At 55.4% G+C, this 18,214-nt stretch overlaps 1 protein-coding gene across 1 annotated transcript in view; it reads left to right on the top strand.

The window, feature by feature from the left end:
* Window positions 1-6,184: 6,184 nt before the first annotated feature.
* slc2a6 (solute carrier family 2 member 6) overlaps window positions 6,185-18,214 on the top strand; it is a 49,493-nt gene continuing 37,463 nt past the window's right edge. The window contains 2 exon segments of the mRNA XM_072488917.1: window positions 6,185-6,267; window positions 15,894-16,056. Coding sequence (XP_072345018.1) covers window positions 6,185-6,267; window positions 15,894-16,056 — 246 coding nt within the window.

The following is an 18,214-nucleotide window of genomic DNA, read 5'->3' as shown; positions in this document are numbered from 1 at the left end:
TCCTCTAACCTACAACAAATGTTTACATTTATAATATACTGTCATCATCCCCAAGAGATTGATAACTTTAAAAAATAAGTTAGAACTTCTCGTGACTGACTAAATGGATCACATGACAAGATTTCAAGTTTTAAGTCTTTTGCTGTAAAAAAAAAACAAATTAAAAAGCAACATTGACTAAACACTATTTTAATAGGCAATTGATCCTTAAAACTATAGAAAAGAGCCCGCCTATCCTTCACCCACTGGAGAGCCTTGTTGAGATTTCTGTACTGGGACAAAATCCCACAGAAGCAGGTGGGATTTCCAAACAGCCACCTCGACACCTAGCAGCCCCCTGTGTCTGCCTCCATAATATTCCCTGGTCATCAGGCCCAACTCCACCTCACACCCATTCCCTGGTAATGAAGATCCTACCATGATGCACATTTTCTCCAGAGGTTCGGTGGGGTTGCTGGATTACGGGGATAGAGTGAAGGTGTGGGCTTAGGTAGGGTACTCTTTCAAGGGCCGATGTAGACTTGATGGGCTGAATGGCCTCCTTCTGCACTGTAAATTCTATGATACTATGAGGTGGGCGGGCTGTGGTTGGAATTTTTTCAGCTGCCCCAACCCATCTGAAAATGAAAATCTAGATCTTGGTGTCTTCAATCTGCCCAAATTCTGCATGGTAATTGGCGGTCTCTACCTCTCAGATTCTTGCAGACTGACTCTGTCTGTGAGGTTTGGTGATATTTGAGGAAAATCCTGCAGCCCAATCCTACAATGGATTTCTATATCCTGTTCCCCTCACAAAGTCCATCTCCATGGCAAAGTGAATCTCAGGGGCCTTGTATCTAGGTAGAAATGCTGATCGGCTATCTTCTAAACCCCCAACTTAATTCTATATTGGAATTAAATAGATTTAAAGTATAACCATTTCGAAAACTTGACAGCCCTAACATCTCCCTGTGGGATTTGGGGACTAACAGTCTACCCACTGTCATCAAAGATGCACTTGCCATTGTCTACTACAGGTGTAAATATTTTGCACCTTATTCCCAGCACAAAAACAACCTGTCTCACTGACCCCATAGCAACCAAGTCATCCAGGATTCACTTGTTGTCAAGCAAAATTCAGAGTAGGCCACATGACTCTCTTCACTACTCCATTTTACCTTAAATTAAAGAGATACAATCCCAAAACATAACAAATGTATAAATTTTGTATTTGTAAGAATACATTTAATGTCAATACTGCTCTCTCCCAGAAAACATTATTGCTTTATTCTGACAGAATGAATCACAACCCTACCTCTCAATAAGAGTGAGCACTGTTGATTCCTTGGTGGGCAGCACGGTGGCATAGTGGTTAGCATTGCTGCTTCACAGCTCCAGGGTCCCAGGTTCGATTCCCGGCTGGGTCACTGTCTGTGCGGAGTCTGCACGTTCTCCCCGTGTCTGCGTGGGTTTCCTCCGGGTGCTCCGGTTTCCTCCCACAAGTCCCGAAAGACGTGCTGTTAGGTGAATTGGACATTCTGAATTCTCCCTCTGTGTACCCGAACAGGCGCCGGAATGTGGCGACTAGGGGCTTTTCACAGTAACTTCATTGCAGTGTTAGTGTAAGCCTACTTGTGACACTAATAAAAACCATTATTATTATTAACATGCTCACTAAATTTTCAATTTAAATTGATGCCTCCAGGAGTTAAGTAAATGCTTTCTCAGAAGTCTCCTCTCTGAAAGTAATTATTCACATTTGTGCAAGTAGAGGATATGTTTATTGAGGAAATCATGAGATAGAAGCCCCGCGTGAGGTCTTGAGAGAGACGACATTTTACTAACAAATGGTGATAAATAGCATGACTGCAATGTGACTGTGGCCGATTCAAACCTCAACTCCACTGATCTGAATTCATTCAGTTGTGGGCATTCCTGGCTAGGCCAGTATTTATTACCCATCCCCAACTGTCCTATCGAAGGTGGTGGTGAATCATCTTCTTCAAACTCTCAGGCCCTTGAGGTTGTTGTCGAGGTTTGTTACAGCTGAGTGGCTTGCAGGGTCATTTCAGTGTCAACCACATTTATCTAGTTTATCTCAATATCACTTCATAGCTTTGCCCAAGAAGAATCTATCAATAACATAAAAGCAAAATTGAATAGATGCTGGGAATCTGAAATAAGAACAGAAAATGCTGAAAATACAATCAGGCAGCATCTATGGAGTGAGAAATAGTTGATGTTTTAGGTCTGGGACTGAGAGAAGTCAGAAACGGAATAGGTATTGTGCAGATGAAAGGGGAGAATATTCTCTCTCTGCCCAGACCCCTCCGTGTGGTTCATAGCCCTTTCAACCTTTCAATGAGAACTGTTAATGTGACACTGACCATTTCTCTGCTCCCCTTACTCAATAGAACATGTCTCTCTCTGAACTTGCTGCAATTGGTTTTCTCTCAAGTCCGACCCAGACTTCCTCATTATCACCCAAGCTGACAGCGAGCGTGATGTTCTCTGGCATACTGAAACTGCCAGCTCTCTGATACTTCCTCCTACCTCCCCCTGAACTATCACCGAACATCAAACCATTGTCTCCAGAACCGCTTGTGACCTAATCACCCCTGGAGAACTTGGCTTCACCACCTCCAATCTAATAGTCCCCTAACCCCAAACAGACTGATTCTGATTCTCCCTCTTCCCAAAATCCACAATCAAAGCCAATGGGAGACAAATTGTTTCAGTCTGTCCCCGAATTTCCTCCCATCTCAACTTCATTTTTGCTCCCCTTGTCCGGTCACTTCTCATCCCCCCCCTCCCCGCCCCCCGTTTCCTGGCCATTTCCTCTTCACTATGGTCGTCCAATCTGTTAACACCTCCACCCCCCATCAGGAGGGTCTGAGGGCTCTCTGCTGAACGGAGACCCAACCTGTCTCCCCCCACTACCACCACACCGCACCTGGCTGGACCTGTTCTCAAATTGAAACAACTTCTCCTTTAACTCTATACTCACTTCCCCCAAAAGAAAGGTATTGCCATGGGAACTCGCATGGTTCTACCAATGCCCGCTCTTTTGTGGGATATGCGGGACATTCTTTGTTCCAGACTTACTCAGATCCCCTCCTTCACCTCTTTTTGCTGCTACATCAATGACTGTGTTAGTGTCGCTTCCCACTCCCAACCTGAACTGGGAATTTCATCAGCTCTGCTTTCAATTTACACGCTTCTCTTCACCTTCACACGTTCAATCTCTGACTCTTCCTTTCCCTTCCTTGACATCTCTGTCTGCATTTCTGGAGATAAGCTATCAGATAATATTCACTACGAACCCATGGACTCCCTTGACTACACTTCCTCACAACCACTTCCTGTAAGGAACTTATTGCATTCTCTCAGTTTCTCCGTCTATTCCAATGATACAAACCTCATACCAACATTTCCAATATGTCTTCCTTTTTCCTCAACAAAGGATTTCCTCCGCTGTGGTTGACAGGGTTCTCCACTGTATCCAATCTATTTCCCACACTTCTGCTCTCACCGCTACCCCTCCCTCGCAGAACAGCGTCAGGGCTCCCCTTGTCCTCACCTTTCACCCCACCAGCCTCCACGTTCTTTTTAAAAAAAAATATGTTTATTCAGATTTTTCCAACAAAATTTTTAACAACCCCCCCCCCATAACAAAAAGAAAAAAGAACACAAGCACAACAATCGAAAATAATACAAAACTTATACATTGGGTTTCCCCCGTATATAGTAACCCCCCCATGTGACATTCAAAGGTACCCTTGGGGAAGCCCCCCACCCACCCACCCAAATACCCACCTCGAAAGAGATTCTACCCCCCCCCTCCCCCCACCCCTGGGTTGCTGCTGACCTCCTCCTAACGCTCCGCGAGATAGTCTAGGAATGGTTGCCATCGCCTGAAGAACCCCTGCACAGACCCTCTCAAGGCAAACTTTATCCTCTCCAACTTGATGAACCCAGCCATGTCATTTATCCAGGCTTCCACACTGGGGGGCTTTGCGTCCTTCCATAGTAGCAAGATCCTCCGCCGGGCTACCAGGGATGCAAAGGCCAGAATACCGGCCTCTTTCGCCTCCTGCACTCCCGGCTCATCCGTTACCCCAAATAGTGCCAACCCCTAACTCGGCTTGACCTGGACTTTCACCACCTTGGACACCGTCCTCGCGAAACCCCTCCAGAATCCATCCAGTGCCGGGCACGACCAGAACATGTGGACGTGATTCGCCGGGCTTCCCGAGCACCTCCCACACCTGTCCTCCATCCCAAAGAACCTACTCAACCTCGCCCCTGTCATATGCGCTCGGTGAGTAACCTTAAATTGTATTAGGCTGAGCCTGGCGCAAGAGGAAGAGGAGTTAACCCTACTCAGGGCATCAGCCCACAAACCCTCATCTATCTCCTCCCCAAGCTCCTCCTCCCACTTGCCCTTTAACTCCTCCACCGAGGCCGCCTCCTCTTCTTTCATCTCCTGATAGATCGCCAAAACCTTGCCCTCTCCGACCCATACACCCAAAATCACCGTGTCCTGAATCCCCTGTGCCGGGAGCAACAGGAATTCCCTCACCTGCCGCCTCACAAACGCCCTCACTTGCATATACCTGAACGCATTTCCCGGGAGTAACCCAAACTTCTCCTCCAGCGCCCCTAGGCTCGCAATCATCCCATCTATAAACAGGTCCACCATTCTTCTAATCCCTGCCCGATGCCAGCTCCGAAACCCCCCATCCATCCTTCCCGGGACGAACCGATGGTTCTCCCGAATCGGGGACCAAACCGAGGTTCCCACCTCGCCCCTGTGTCATCTCCACTGCCCCCAGATCTTCAACGTTGCCGCCACCACCGGACTCGTGGTGTACCTTGTCGGCGAGAGCGGCAGCAGTGCCGTCACCAGCGCCTCCAGGCTCGTGCCCCTGCAGGACGCCATCTCCAACCTCTTCCACGCCGCCCCCTCTCCCTCTATTACCCACTTACGGGTCCCTGTCCCTGTTACGCTCCAGAAACACCCTCTTTACCCTTGGGGTCTTATTTGCCCACACAAAACCCATGATGCTCCTACCTACCCGTTAAAAAAAGGCCTTGGTAAGCCGTCGAACAGGTGCCGTTGGGGCCCCTCTAGAGAGCCCAAAAGTCCGTTCCCGGCGGGAGCTGCCGAACATGCGACCTATCCAGGCATGGCCGCAACCGGAAACTCGCCTCCACGTTCAACTGATCCTCCCCCACCATTCCAACCAACCCCAGCGGAATGGTCCCCATCTTCCCCTTTCAGCATTCCAGAGGAACCGTTCCCGCTGAGTGAACCAGTTCCTCTCCTCAGTCACCCTCAACACTCCCTCCCTTTCCCACTCCACCTATCCAGGCAACTGCCGGACATGCAACATTTGTCCTTTTGCCTCCTCCCTTCTCACCCTCCGAGGCCCCAAATACTCCTTCCAAGTGAAGCAGGAATTTGCTTGTTCCCCTTTCAGTTTATTTGTTCACAATGTGGTCTCCTGCACATTGGGGGGGTGAAAGGCAGACCGAGCCACCGCTTTGTGGAACACCCCCTCAGTCCGCAGGCACGATCCGGACCTTCCAGTTACCTCTCGTTTCCGTCCTCCACCTTGCTCCCACTCTGACCTTCCTGTCCTCGACCTGCTTCAGTTTCCCAATGGAGCTCCACCCAAGCTAGAGGAACAGGTCCTCATCTTCTGTCTTTGGTGCTGTGCAGCTTCCTGGACTCAATACCGACTTCAACAATTGGTGCAATGAATCCCCGAATGGTCTGGCTTCAATTTTATGGTTCTGCCCTTTTATTCTGGACCGCTACCCCTGCCCCCCTCCCCCGCAGCCTGCACCAGAGGAAATATTTTCATTCTGACTACCCTATAGAATCATTTAATCATCTTAAACACCCCACAGTCAACACATTCCCACCGCAAAATCAAATTTTCAATGCTGCACATTAACTGGAGATTTGAGGATTTCCATTTCTCACAGAGACAGAGTTGAGACATTGGCTGGAGGAAGTTTATGAACAACTTGATCAGCAGCTCTGTACAAAATTTACGGGCAGCTGGTTGACTGACCAATGGTCAAAATGACTCATTTCTGCAAATGGTGAAACCCCTGGAAGAGGAAGTTCAGAGGCGAAGATGAGCGAATAAAACCGATAGCTTGATCAAATACAACAGCCACTACTCCGTCCATCATGAGTAGCCCACTGCTCAGGAACCAGACTCCTCGCCAGTACAACACCTTCCAAGATGTTGGTGCTAAGCAGACACAAACAGGGTAAGAAATTAAAAACCTTTTAGATCTGCGAACTGAAATTTAGATATTTGAATAATGAAAAAGTGCATTTTGAAGAAAAAAACCATTACTTTTCAAAAACAAATGAAATTTTGTGGTAAAATGGTCCAGCTTGTATTTCTGTAATAATTGAGGTGATCTGCCTCAGGGAGGTTTTCTGCTACTTTCGCCACACTTCGCAGACTTGCACTTTCCTCTTCAGTTGCTTTACCTCCCATTTTCCATTTCAAATTCTCTAACTTCATCATTCTCTACCCCTCCCCCCAACCTTTGGTCTACATTCCTCGAATCTTCCTTCAGCAAGTTCCCCGATTTAGAATTAGCTAATCCAGCCTTGTTGCTTTTCCTTGATGAATTGCATTTGTATAGCTACCTCAATGTGGTAATATGTCCCAAGGTGTTTCACGAGGTGTGGGGGGGGGGGGTTCTGAAACAGACATTTGTTACTGATTCACTGAAGGAGATGTTGGGGCAAAATTTTGCTGCCGCTGGGGGATCAGAACCCCCGCTCTCAGAAAATGCTGGAGGTGCTCATGAGGTCAGGGGGCATCTGTGGAGAGGGAAACAGAACGTGGGTTGCCACAAAACTGATTATCTGGTCGCGATCATATTGTTTTTTTGTGGGATCTTGCTGTGCTCCAATGTGTGTGTTACCTTTGCTTCATTAAAACACTGATTACCTCAAAAGAGACGTCATTGGCTGTAACGCACTTACGACTGTCCCGAGGTTGCGTGAGAACATTGCTAGTTCTTTCTCAGTTTGCCTATGAGATATGGGCGTCATTCTCCGACCCCCCGCTGGGTCGGAGAATGGCCGTTGGCCGCCGTGAATCCCGCCCCCGCCCCCGCCGAAGTCTCCGAAGGGAGAAAAGTCGGCGGGGCGTTAATGGCGCCGCTGCCGCGGAGAATGTCACGGGTCTGCGCAAGGCAGCCGATTTTCGGCCTGCCGATATTCTCCCTCCCGGATGGGCCGAAGTCCCGTCGACGTGATGACCGTTCACGTCGACGTGAATCAAACCTCCAAAAGGTGAGTGACGGCCTGGGGGGTTGGCTCTGGGCAGGCGATGGCGTGGCCGCAGTCTGAATGCGTGAGGAGAGGTGTGTCTCGGCTTGTGTGTGTGTGTGTGCGGCGGGGGGGGGGGGGGGGGGGGTGGTTAGAGTAGGCTGGGCTCCGGGGGAGTGCCGGGAGGGGGTCCGTGCCGGGGTGGAGGTTGGGGGTTGGGGGGGGGGTCCGTGCCGGGGTGGAGGTTGGGGGTTGGGGGGGTCCGTGCTGGGGTGGAGGTTGGGGGTTGGGGGGGTCCGTGCCGGGGTGGAGGTTGGGGGTTGGGGGGGGTCCGTGCCGGGGTGGAGGTTGGGGGTTGGGGGGGGTCCGTGCCGGGGTGGAGGTTGGGGGTTGGGGGGGGGTCCGTGCTGGGGTGGAGGTTGGGGGTTGGGGGGGGTCCGTGCTGGGGTGGAGGTTGGGGAGGGGGTCCGTGCTGGGGTGGAGGTTGGGGAGGGGGTCCGTGCTGGGGTGGACGTTGGGGAGGGGGTCCGTGCTGGGGTGGAGGTTGGGGAGGGGGTCCGTGCTGGGGTGGAGTTTGGGGGTTGGGGGGGGTCCGTGCCGGGGTGGAGGTTGGGGGTTGGGGGGGGTCCGTGCTGGGGTGGAGGTTGGGGGTTGGGGGGGGTCCGTGCTGGGGTGGAGGTTGGGGAGGGGGTCCGTGCTGGGGTGGAGGCTGGGGGTTGGGGGGGGTCCGTGCTGGGGTGGAGGTTGGGGGTTGGGGGGGGTCCGTGCCGGGGTGGAGGTTGGGGGTTGGGGGGGGTCCGTGCTCGGGTGGTGGTTGGGGGTTGGGGGGGGTCCGTGCTGGGGTGGAGGTTGGGGAGGGGGTCCGTGCTGGGGTGGAGGTTGGGGAGGGGGGTCCGTGCTGGGGTGGAGGTTGGGGGTTGGGGGGGGTCCGTGCCGGGGTGGAGGTTGGGGGTTGGGGGGGGTCCGTGCTCGGGTGGAGGTTGGGGGTTGGGGGGGTCCGTGCTGGGGTGGAGGTTGGGGAGGGGGACCGTGCTGGGGTGGAGGTTGGGGAGGGGGTCCGTGCCGAGGAGGGTGATGGGAGGGCAAATGAGTTGGTCCACCGGGCCAGGTGCCAGCCTCCAACAGTTGGACCCATGCGGTCCATGCCACCTGGCTGGGGGGAGGAGGGGATATGGGCAATGATGACATGTCGTCGTTCCCCTCCCCCCCACCAGGCCATCATGTTTTCAGATCATCCAGCGATGTTGGCCGCCGTGGTGGCAGCCGCTCATGTCTATGTTGCCCTGGATGAGGAGGAGGAGGAGGAGGAGGAGGAGGAGCGTGCCAGAGAGGCGGCGCAGGCTGCCGCAGAGGGGCAGGCGGCAGCCGCCCAGGCTGGAGGGACACCTGACCGACAGGACGAGGAGGGGGAGGAGGGCGTAGCGGCCCCACGGCAACGGAGGCACCCGAGGGCGCCCCGTGTGTACCGGCCCCGGCAGTCATACCAGGACCTCACGGACCGGGAATGCAGGAGGAGACTCCGGATGAGCCGGGAAACCGTGGCACACATCTGCCACCTGCTGGCACACCTGTCACCGCGTGGCACTGGCGGGGGACACCCTCTCCCCGTGTCCGTCAAGGTTACGGTGGCCCTGAACTTTTATGCAACGGGGTCATTCCAGGCACCGAGTGGGGACCTGTCCGGCATATCGCAGACATCGGTGCACCGGTGCATCCGGGCAGTGACAGATGGCCTTTATGCCATGGCGCACCGCTACATCCGCTTCCCCGTGGACCGGGCCAGCCAAGATGCCCGGGCCGTGGGCTTCTCTGCCATTGCCGGGTTCCCCATGGTCCAGGGCGCGATCGATGGGATGCACGTCGCCGTGCGGCCACCTGCAGATAACAGGGCCGTGTTCACTAATAGGAAGGGGACCTTTTCGATGAACGTACAGGTGGTCTGCGACCACCGCATGATGATCCTGCACGTCTGCGCCCGCCACCCAGGCAGTGTACACGACTCATTCGTGTTGTCGCGGTCATCCATCCCCGGCATGTACGAGGGACGCCATCCCCGGCTGAGGGGCTGGTTGCTGGGCGACAGGGGCTACCCATTGCGATCGTGGCTGATGACGCCTATACGGAGGCCACGCAATGAGGCGGAGAACCGCTACAATGATGCCCATGTAGCGACAAGGGGAGTGATCGAGAGGTGCTTTGGCGTGCTGAAGATGCGTTTCAGGTGCCTGGACCTCTCTGGGGGCGCCCTCCAGTATCGGTCAGATAGGGTCGGCCGCATCATTGTGGTGTGCTGCGTCCTGCACAATATAGCCCAGCAGAGGGGCGATGTGCCGCAGGCAGAGGAGGGCGGAGTGGAGGAGCAGCAGGAAGAGGCACAGTCCTCCCCAGATGAGGGGGATGGGGGCAATGGTCAGGGCAGACGGGGTAGACACAGGCGGGTGGCTGTCCACCGTTACCGGCTGGCCCAGCGGGCACGGGACAGACTGATAGACGCCCGCTTCACTGACTAGATGGGCGTGGAAATCGGGTAGTATGGCCACAGACCGCACACCATTGCAACAGCCGACCACCCACACCCCCCACCCATCCACCCACCCAGCACCCTCACCCCCCTCCCCAACCCCACCCACCCCACCCGCATGCACCCCCCCCCCCCCATTGCCGATCCACCGGCGGCACAACGGGCCGGGCTCACACAGTTGCGGGTGGACGCGTGTCTATCGCAGGCCATGGAGGATGATGACAACCAGCCCTGTGATGAGCTCCTGGCTCTACATCGTTGGACTATGTCTGACCCATGGCCACAGTACCACCATCCACCCGGACCATCCCTGCATGCGGCTGTGACACTGCAGCGCACGGTCCCGTCCTCTGCCCGGGGGATGTTGATGGCGGCCCAGGGGGAAGGGGGCAGACTCACCTGGGGCTGAGGTAAGACCACCCCTCACACACACACTTGCGCTCAACGTACATGACACGCCCGCACACTTTGGACAGAGCACAAAGGCAGCTTCGGTAGGTGTAACATTGACTTTAATAACCAAAGGAGTTCATGCACGTGCCCTAGCCCCTAAAACTCATCTGTGCCCTGCACCCGTGCCAACTTACTCAGTGTCTAATTGTTTGGCCTTACGGGCCCTTTGACTACCTCTACGTGGTTCCCCAGACGGTACAGCAGAACTGGAGGTGGACTCCTGTGATTCCTGCCCTCTGACACTGGATCCCTTTGGCGGCCGTTTCCTGGGGCGTCCTGGCCTAGATGGGCCAGGCTGCGGCCCGGGCGACTGGGATGGCGAGCTGCCAGCCTGTCCTGCCCATTGCCCACCCGATGCACCTGGGACGGAAGGGGGGGAGTCCGAGTTGTCGCGGTGTACCGGGACCTCCCCTACAGAGGGAGCCGGGACGGACCACACCACCTCCTCCTCCCTCGGGGTGCCCGATGGCCCCCAGGCCTCTACATGGGTGGGGGATGCGAACGGACTGGCCATCCGACGCCCCCCCGACATCTGGCGCTGCCAGTCCTGGAGGCCCGTGCTGGTATCGACAGGGGTCTGCAGGTTTGCAGCCATGGAGCCCAGGGTGTTGGCCAACCCTGTCTGTGACAGTGCGACGCCGGCTCGCACATGGCCACTGGCGCCGATGCCCTCAGCGATGGCCTGCTGAGACTGGGCCATGGCCTGCAGAGACTGGGCCATGGCCTGCTGAGACTGGGCCATGGCCTGCAGAGACTGGGCTATGGCGTTGAGCGCCTCTGCCATCTGGCGCTGGCACTGGCTCATGGCCTCCTGTGAGAGGGCAGCCATTTCCTGGGCCACAGACGCCGCCTGCACGGAAGGCCCCAGGCCTCGCAAACCGTTCCCCATGTCTGACACCGTCGCAACCATTGCCTCCACCGCGGACGCCACCCGTGCGGTGTCAGCCTGGGTGGCACGCATGACCGGGACCACTCCCAGCTCCTGGACGCGGGTGGACTCCTCCACCTGCGACCGCCGCAAGCCGCCCGTCACCCTCTTCGCTCGTCTCCGGGTCGGTGGTTGCATCGGATCTATGTGTGGGTGTGGTAACTGCAAGAACCGGGGATCCATCTGGGCGGCAGATGTTCGCATGGCCTGGGCTGCCCTCCGACCGCCCGGTCCCTCTGCTGCTCCTACCTCCACCTGCTGTACCGGGACGGCTGTGTTGTGCGCACCAGTGAGTGTACCAGACACCTCATCACTAAAGTGCCCAACCGTGGTGAGTGTTTCTGCGATGGTGGAGGGTGTTGGTGACAGCAGTGGCGTTGTGTCGTGCTCTTCGTCCCACTCTGACTCCATGGCACTTTGGGGTGGGGGTTCGTCTCCACCCATCCACTCTGAGTCACTGTCTGGTATTTCGTCTTCCCGGATAGGGGTGTCCTGGGTAGTGCTGTCCCGGGTAGGGGTGTCCTGGGTAGTGCTGTCCCGGGTAGGGGTGTCCTGGGTAGTGGTGTCCCGGGTAGGGGCGTCCTGGGTAGTGGTGTCCTGGGTAGTGGTGTCCTGGGTAGTGGTGTCCTGGGTAGTGGTGTCCTGGCTCGGATGTGACAGGGGCCTGTGGCTGCCCCCCTCATCGCTGGGTGGTCGCTCCCGCACGTGACGGGGGTGTCGTCTCCCTGTTGCTCCAGGTCTCTCCGTCTCCCGTGGTGTGCGAGGGGCATCCTGCGGGCGTCGCATGCTGGAGGGTCCGGGTCTCTCCGTCTCCCGTGGTGTGCGAGGGGCATCCTGCGGGCGTCGCATGCTGGAGGGTCCGGGTCTCTCCGTCTCCCGTGGTGTGCGAGGGGCATCCTGAGGGCGTCGCATGCTGGAGGGTCCGGGTCTCTCCGTCTCCCGTGGTCTCCGAGGGGCATCCTGCGGGCGTCGCATGCTGGAGGGTCCGGGTCTCTCCGTCTCCCGTGGTGTGCGAGGGGCACCCTGCGGGCGTCGCATGCTGGAGGGTCCGGGTCTCTCCGTCTCCCGTGGTCTCCGAGGGGCATCCTGCGGGCGTCGCATGCTAGAGGGTGCGGGTCTCTCCGTCTCCTGTGGTCTCCGAGGGGCATCCTGCGGGCGGTGTGCTTCTGCGGGGATGGGTGCCTGGACGTTTGGTCCTGCGATACACAATGAAGCATGCATGGTTAGACATCAGGCAGTGATCAGGTGATACGGGGGAGGGGGATATAGGGGAGGGGGGATATGGGGACGGGCTGTCGGTGGCTCACTTGCTGGTGGGCCCCCGACCTCTGCATCAGCAACCTCCCGGTCCTCAGGTCCGCCAGCCAGTTCCAGGGCCCTTTCCTCGTGTACGGTCAGTGGCCTCTCATCAGCGGGCCCTCCTCCAGTCCTCACATGCTCCCTATTGTTGTGTGCTCGCTTCTCCTGTGGGGGGGGGGGGGGGTGGTGGCAGGGGTAAAAGGCAACAGTGTTAGGCAGGTATATGAATGCACGCCATCGGTTGCGCGTGCATTGCAGAGGTTAAGGTTAGGGCTGGATTCACTTGGGGATATGGGGGAGGGGGGATATGGGGGAGGGGGGATATGGGGGAGGGGGGATATGGGGGAGGGGGGGATATGTGGGAGGGGGGATATGGGGGAGGGGGGATATGGGGGAGGGGGGATATGGGGAGGGGCGATATGGGGGAGGGGGATAGGGGAGGGGGGATATGGGGGAGGGGGGATATGGGGGGGGGATATGGGGGAGGGGGATATGTGGGATATGGGGGAGGGGGATATGGGGGATATGGGGGAGGGGGGATATGGGGGAGGGGGGATATAGGGAGGGGGGATATGAGGGAGGGGGGATATGGGGAGAGGGGATATGGGGGAGGCTCACCCTGCCTGCTCTGACGAGGTCGTTCACCTTCTTGTGGCACTGGGTGCCTGTCCGTGGTGTCAGGACCACAGCGGTGACGGCCTCTGCCACCTCCCTCCACAGACGCCGGCTGTGGCGTGGGGCAACTCTGCGGCCGTGCCCGGGATACAGGGCGTCCCTCCTCTGCTCCACCGCGTCCAGGAGCGCCTCCACATCCCTTGACTCGAACCTCGGGGCTGAGCGACGGCCAGCCATCAAGTCGGGTGTTCCGGTCGGGTGTTCCGGTCGGGTGGGGGGGAGCTGCGCGGCCTTATGAGCCGTCACGCTGTGCGGCGCGTATGACGCTGCACGGCGTGAACCATTGCGCAAGCGCGGATCCCGTTACGTCGCTGCTAGCCCATTTCGGGCCGGAGACTATCGTCCCATTTTTATGACGTGACGCAAGTGGGATTTGCGCCGTTTTTTGCGCCGATCGGCGGACTTTCCGCCGATAACGGAGAATTTCGCCCATGATTTTCCAGGTTAGAATATTAGCAGAATATTCAGGAAAGACAAGGAATTGCCAATTCAACTTCCAGATGAATCAGTGTGAGACGGTACATTTTGATTGGAAGAATAAGAAGGAGGGTGTCCCATATTCCCCGGAAATTCTTTTTTTATATAAATTTAAACTACCCAATTATTTCTTTCCAATTGAGGGGCAATTTAGTGTGGTCAATCCACCTACCCTGCACGTCTTTGGGTTGTGGGAGCGATACCCACGCAGGCACGGGGAAAATGTGCAAATTTCACACGGACAGCGACCCAGAGTCAGGATCGAACCTGGGACCTCGGCGCTGTGAGGCAGCAGTGCTAACCACTGCGCTACTGTGCTGCCCCTTCCCTGGAAATTCTGAGTCGAAATGGGACCAGAGGATCCGGGAGACAGATACACAAATCACGAAGATTGGTCACACAGGTTAACAAGGTCAGAAATAAGCAATTAGCAAACGCTGGGATTCATTTGCCGAGCAATGGAATTGAAAAGCAGAGAAATGATATTAAACTTCTCCACAACCTTGGTTAGACCACACTCGGAGCACTGTGTACAGGCCCAGTCCTTCTCTGTAGGAAAAATTATATTGCAGAAGGTGCAAAAAAAGATTTGCTGGAACGATACCAGAACTGGGAGGTTCTATCGAACAGGGAAGTCTGTGCAGATTGGGGCTCTTTTCTCTGGAAAAGAGATGGCGGAGGGGCGAACCGATCAAGGTCTTTCCGAATATGAAAGGATTAAACCGGATGGATGCAGAAAAGATGTTTCAACTGATAATAATCATGTTATTCTGTTCACAGCCCAAAGGCAAACTTGCTGTGCAACTTACATAAAAAATCACAATAGATTAAATAATCAAATTGAAAACAGACAAATGTAACAATTCTGTAGTAACCAAAGTCGACAAACAATTCAGGAGTTAGCAGGGAGGTCAGGGGCAGCATCTTAATGTTAATAACAACTATATTAAACTTAAAAACCAGGCACTGAAATGCATGTAAATTCCATAATGTCCCTCATTTAACAGCCAGATTGGCCTGCTCGTCAACAAGACAAAAACTAGAGGGTCATCAACCTAAAATAAACCCCAAAAAATTCCAAAGGGGAATTCAGGCAAAATGGGTGGGATTCTCCGACTCCCCCCCCGCCGGGTCGGAGAATCGCCGGGGTGCGTCGTGAATCCCGCCCCCGCCAGCTGCCGAATTCTCCAGCGGCAGGGATTTGGCGGGGGCGGGAATTGCGGCGTGCTGGTCGGCGGCCGCTACCAGCGGCCTCCGCGGCGATTCTCCGGCCTGCGATGGGCTGAGCGGCCGCCCGTATACGGCGGGTCCCGCAGGCGTGAATTACAACAGGTACTTACTGGCGGGACCTGGCTCTGCGGGCGGACTCCAGGGTCCTCGGGGGGGGCGCGGGGGGATCTGGCTCCGGGGGGGGGGATCTGGCCCCGGTGGGGGGGGGGGGGGATTTGGCCCCGGGAGGAGCGCGGGGGGATCTGGCCCCGGGGCGGGCGGGGGGGGGGGAGATCTGGCCACTCCTTCACGTCGGAGTAGCCCGCCCCGCTGGTTTTCGCAGACTCCTGCCCAATGTCTTTACCCAGAGAGTGGGGAGAATGTGGAAGTCGCTCCCACAGGGAGTGGGGAGATTGTGGGACTCACTCCCACAGGGAGTGGGGAGAATGTGGGTCTCGCTCCCACAGGGAGTGGGGAGAATATGGAAGTCGCTCCCACAGGGAGTGGGGAGAATGTGGGACTCGCTCCCACAGGGAGTGGGGAGAATGTGGGACTCGCTCCCACAGGGAGTGGGGAGAGTGTGGGACTCGCTCTCACAGGGAGTGGGGAGAATATGGAAGTCGCTCCCACAGGGAGTGGGGAGAATGTGGGACTCTCTCCCACAGGGAGTGGGGAGAATGTGGAGAGAGCAGTGGGGCTGAATGGCCTGTTTGTGTGCTGTGAATGTGGTGATAGATCGACGGGACTGGGCAGCCGGCTGTTGCCATTGCAGATCAAAGATGGCACAGTGGTTAGCACAGGTGCCTCACGGCACCGAGGTCCCAGGTTCGATCCCAACCCCGGTCACTGACCGTGTGGAGTTTGCACATTCTCCCCGTGTCTGCGGGGCTCTCACCCCCACAACCGAGGGATGTGCAGGGTCGGTAGATTGGCCACGCTAAATTGCCCCTTAATTGGAAAAAAAGAATTGGGTACATAAAATTTATTTTTAAAAATAACAAGTCATTGCAGATTAAAGGCTTCAAAGTGGGTTTGTCTTCCAGGAAAGTCCAACACTGGTGGCTGTACCTGGCTGTGTCCACTGCTACCTTGGGAAATCTGAGCTTTGGATACGCACTGGTCTACACTTCACCTGTAGTCCCAGAATTGCAACAGTCTTCTGACCCAAATCTTCGAATGGATGATGAGAAAGCTTCCTGGTTTCAGGTAAGCAAAGGATAAGGAATAAACTAGTTAGAGGGACAGTGCAGAGGGAGCTTTACTCTGTATCTAACCCCGTGCTGTACCTGTCCTGGGAATGTTTGATGGGGACAGCGCAGAGGGAGCTTTACTCTGTATCTAACCCCGTGCTGTACCTGTCCTGGGAGTGTTTGATGGGGACAGTGTAGAGGGAGCTTTACTCTGTATCTAACCCCGTGCTGTACCTGTCCTGGGAGTGTTTGATGGTGTCAGTGTGGAGGGAGCTTTACTCTGTATCTAACCCCGTGCTGTACCTGTTCTGGGAGTGTTTGATGGTGTCAGTGTGGAGGGAGCTTTACTCTGTATCTAACCCCGTGCTGTACCTGTCCTGGGAGTGTTTGATGGGGACAGTGTAGAGGGAGCTTTACTCTGTATCAAACCCCGTGCTGTACCTGTCCTGGGAGTGTTTGATGGGGACAGTGTAGAGGGAGCTTTACTCTGTATCTAACCCCGTGCTGTACCTGTCCTAGGAGTGTTTGATGGGGACAGTGTAGAGGGAGCTTTATTCTGTATCTAACCCCGTGCTGTACCTGTCCTGGGAGTGTTTGATGGGGACAGTGTAGAGGGAGCTTTACTCTGTATCTAACCCCGTGCTGTACCTGTCCTAGGAGTGTTTGATGGGGACAGTGTAGAGGGAGCTTTACTCTGGATCTAACCCCGTGCTGTACCTGTCCTGGGAGTGTTTGATGGTGTCAGTGTAGAGGGAGCTTTACTCTGTATCTAACCCCGTGCTGTACCTGCCCTGGGAGTGTTTGATGGGGACAGTGTAGAGGGAGCTTTACTCTGTATCTAACCCCGTGCTGTACCTGTTCTGGGAGTGTTTGATGGTGTCAGTGTGGAGGGAGCTTTACTCTGTATCTAACCCCGTGCTGTACCTGTCCTGGGAGTGTTTGATGGGGACAGTGTAGAGGGAGCTTTACTCTGTATCAAACCCCGTGCTGTACCTGTCCTGGGAGTGTTTGATGGGGACAGTGTAGAGGGAGCTTTACTCTGTATCTAACCCCGTGCTGTACCTGTCCTAGGAGTGTTTGATGGGGACAGTGGTAGAGGGAGCTTTATTCTGTATCTAACCCCGTGCTGTACCTGTCCTGGGAGTGTTTGATGGGGACAGTGTAGAGGGAGCTTTACTCTGTATCTAACCCCGTGCTGTACCTGTCCTGGGAGTGTTTGATGGGGACAGTGTAGAGGGAGCTTTACTCTGTATCTAACCCCGTGCTGTACCTGTCCTGGGAGTGTTTGATGGGGACAGTGTAGAGGGAGCTTTACTCTGTATCTAACCCCGTGCTGTACCTGTCCTGGGAGTGTTTGATGGGGACAGTGTAGAGGGAGCTTTACTCTGTATCTAACCCCGTGCTGTACCTGTCCTGGGAGTGTTTGATGGGGACAGTGTAGAGGGAGCTTTACTCTGTATCTAACCCCGTGTTGTACCTGTCCTGGGAGTGTTTGATGGGGACTGTGTAGAGGGAGCTTTACTCTGTATCTAACCCCGTGCTGTACCTGTCCTGGGAGTGTTTGATGGGGACAGTGCAGAGGGAGCTTTACTCTGTATCTAACTCCGTGCTGTACCTGTCCTGGGAGTGTTTGATGGAGACAGTGCAGAGGGAGCTTTACTCTGTATCTAACTCCGTGCTGTACCTGTCCTGGGAGTGTTTGATGGGGACAGTGCAGAGGGAGCTTTACTCTGTATCTAACTCCGTGCTGTACCTGTCCTGGGAGTGTTTGATGGGGACAGTGTAGAGGGAGCTTTACTCTGTATCTAACCCCGTGCTGTACCTGTCCTGGGAGTGTTTGATGGGGACAGTGTCGAGGGAGCTTTACTCTCTATCTAACCCCGTGCTGTACCTGTCCTGGGAGTGTTTGATGGGGACAGCATAGAGTGAGCTTTACTCTGTATCTAACCCCGTGCTGTACCTGTCCTGGGAATGTTTGATGGGGACAGTGTGGAGGGAGCTTTACTCTGTATCTAACCCCGTGCTGTACCTGTCCTGGGAGTGTTTGATGGGGACAGTGTAGAGGGAGCTTTACTCTGTATCTAACCCCATGCTGTACCTGTCCTGGGAGTGTTTGATGGGGACAGTGTCGAGGGAGCTTTACTCTGTATCTAACCCCGTGCTGTACCTGTCCT

Source organism: Scyliorhinus torazame, chromosome 22 (assembly GCF_047496885.1).
Source record: "Scyliorhinus torazame isolate Kashiwa2021f chromosome 22, sScyTor2.1, whole genome shotgun sequence".
Classification (NCBI taxonomy): Eukaryota; Metazoa; Chordata; class Chondrichthyes; order Carcharhiniformes; family Scyliorhinidae; genus Scyliorhinus; species Scyliorhinus torazame.
Note: the sequence above shows the minus strand (reverse complement) of the source record. Positions and strands in the feature narration are given on the sequence as shown.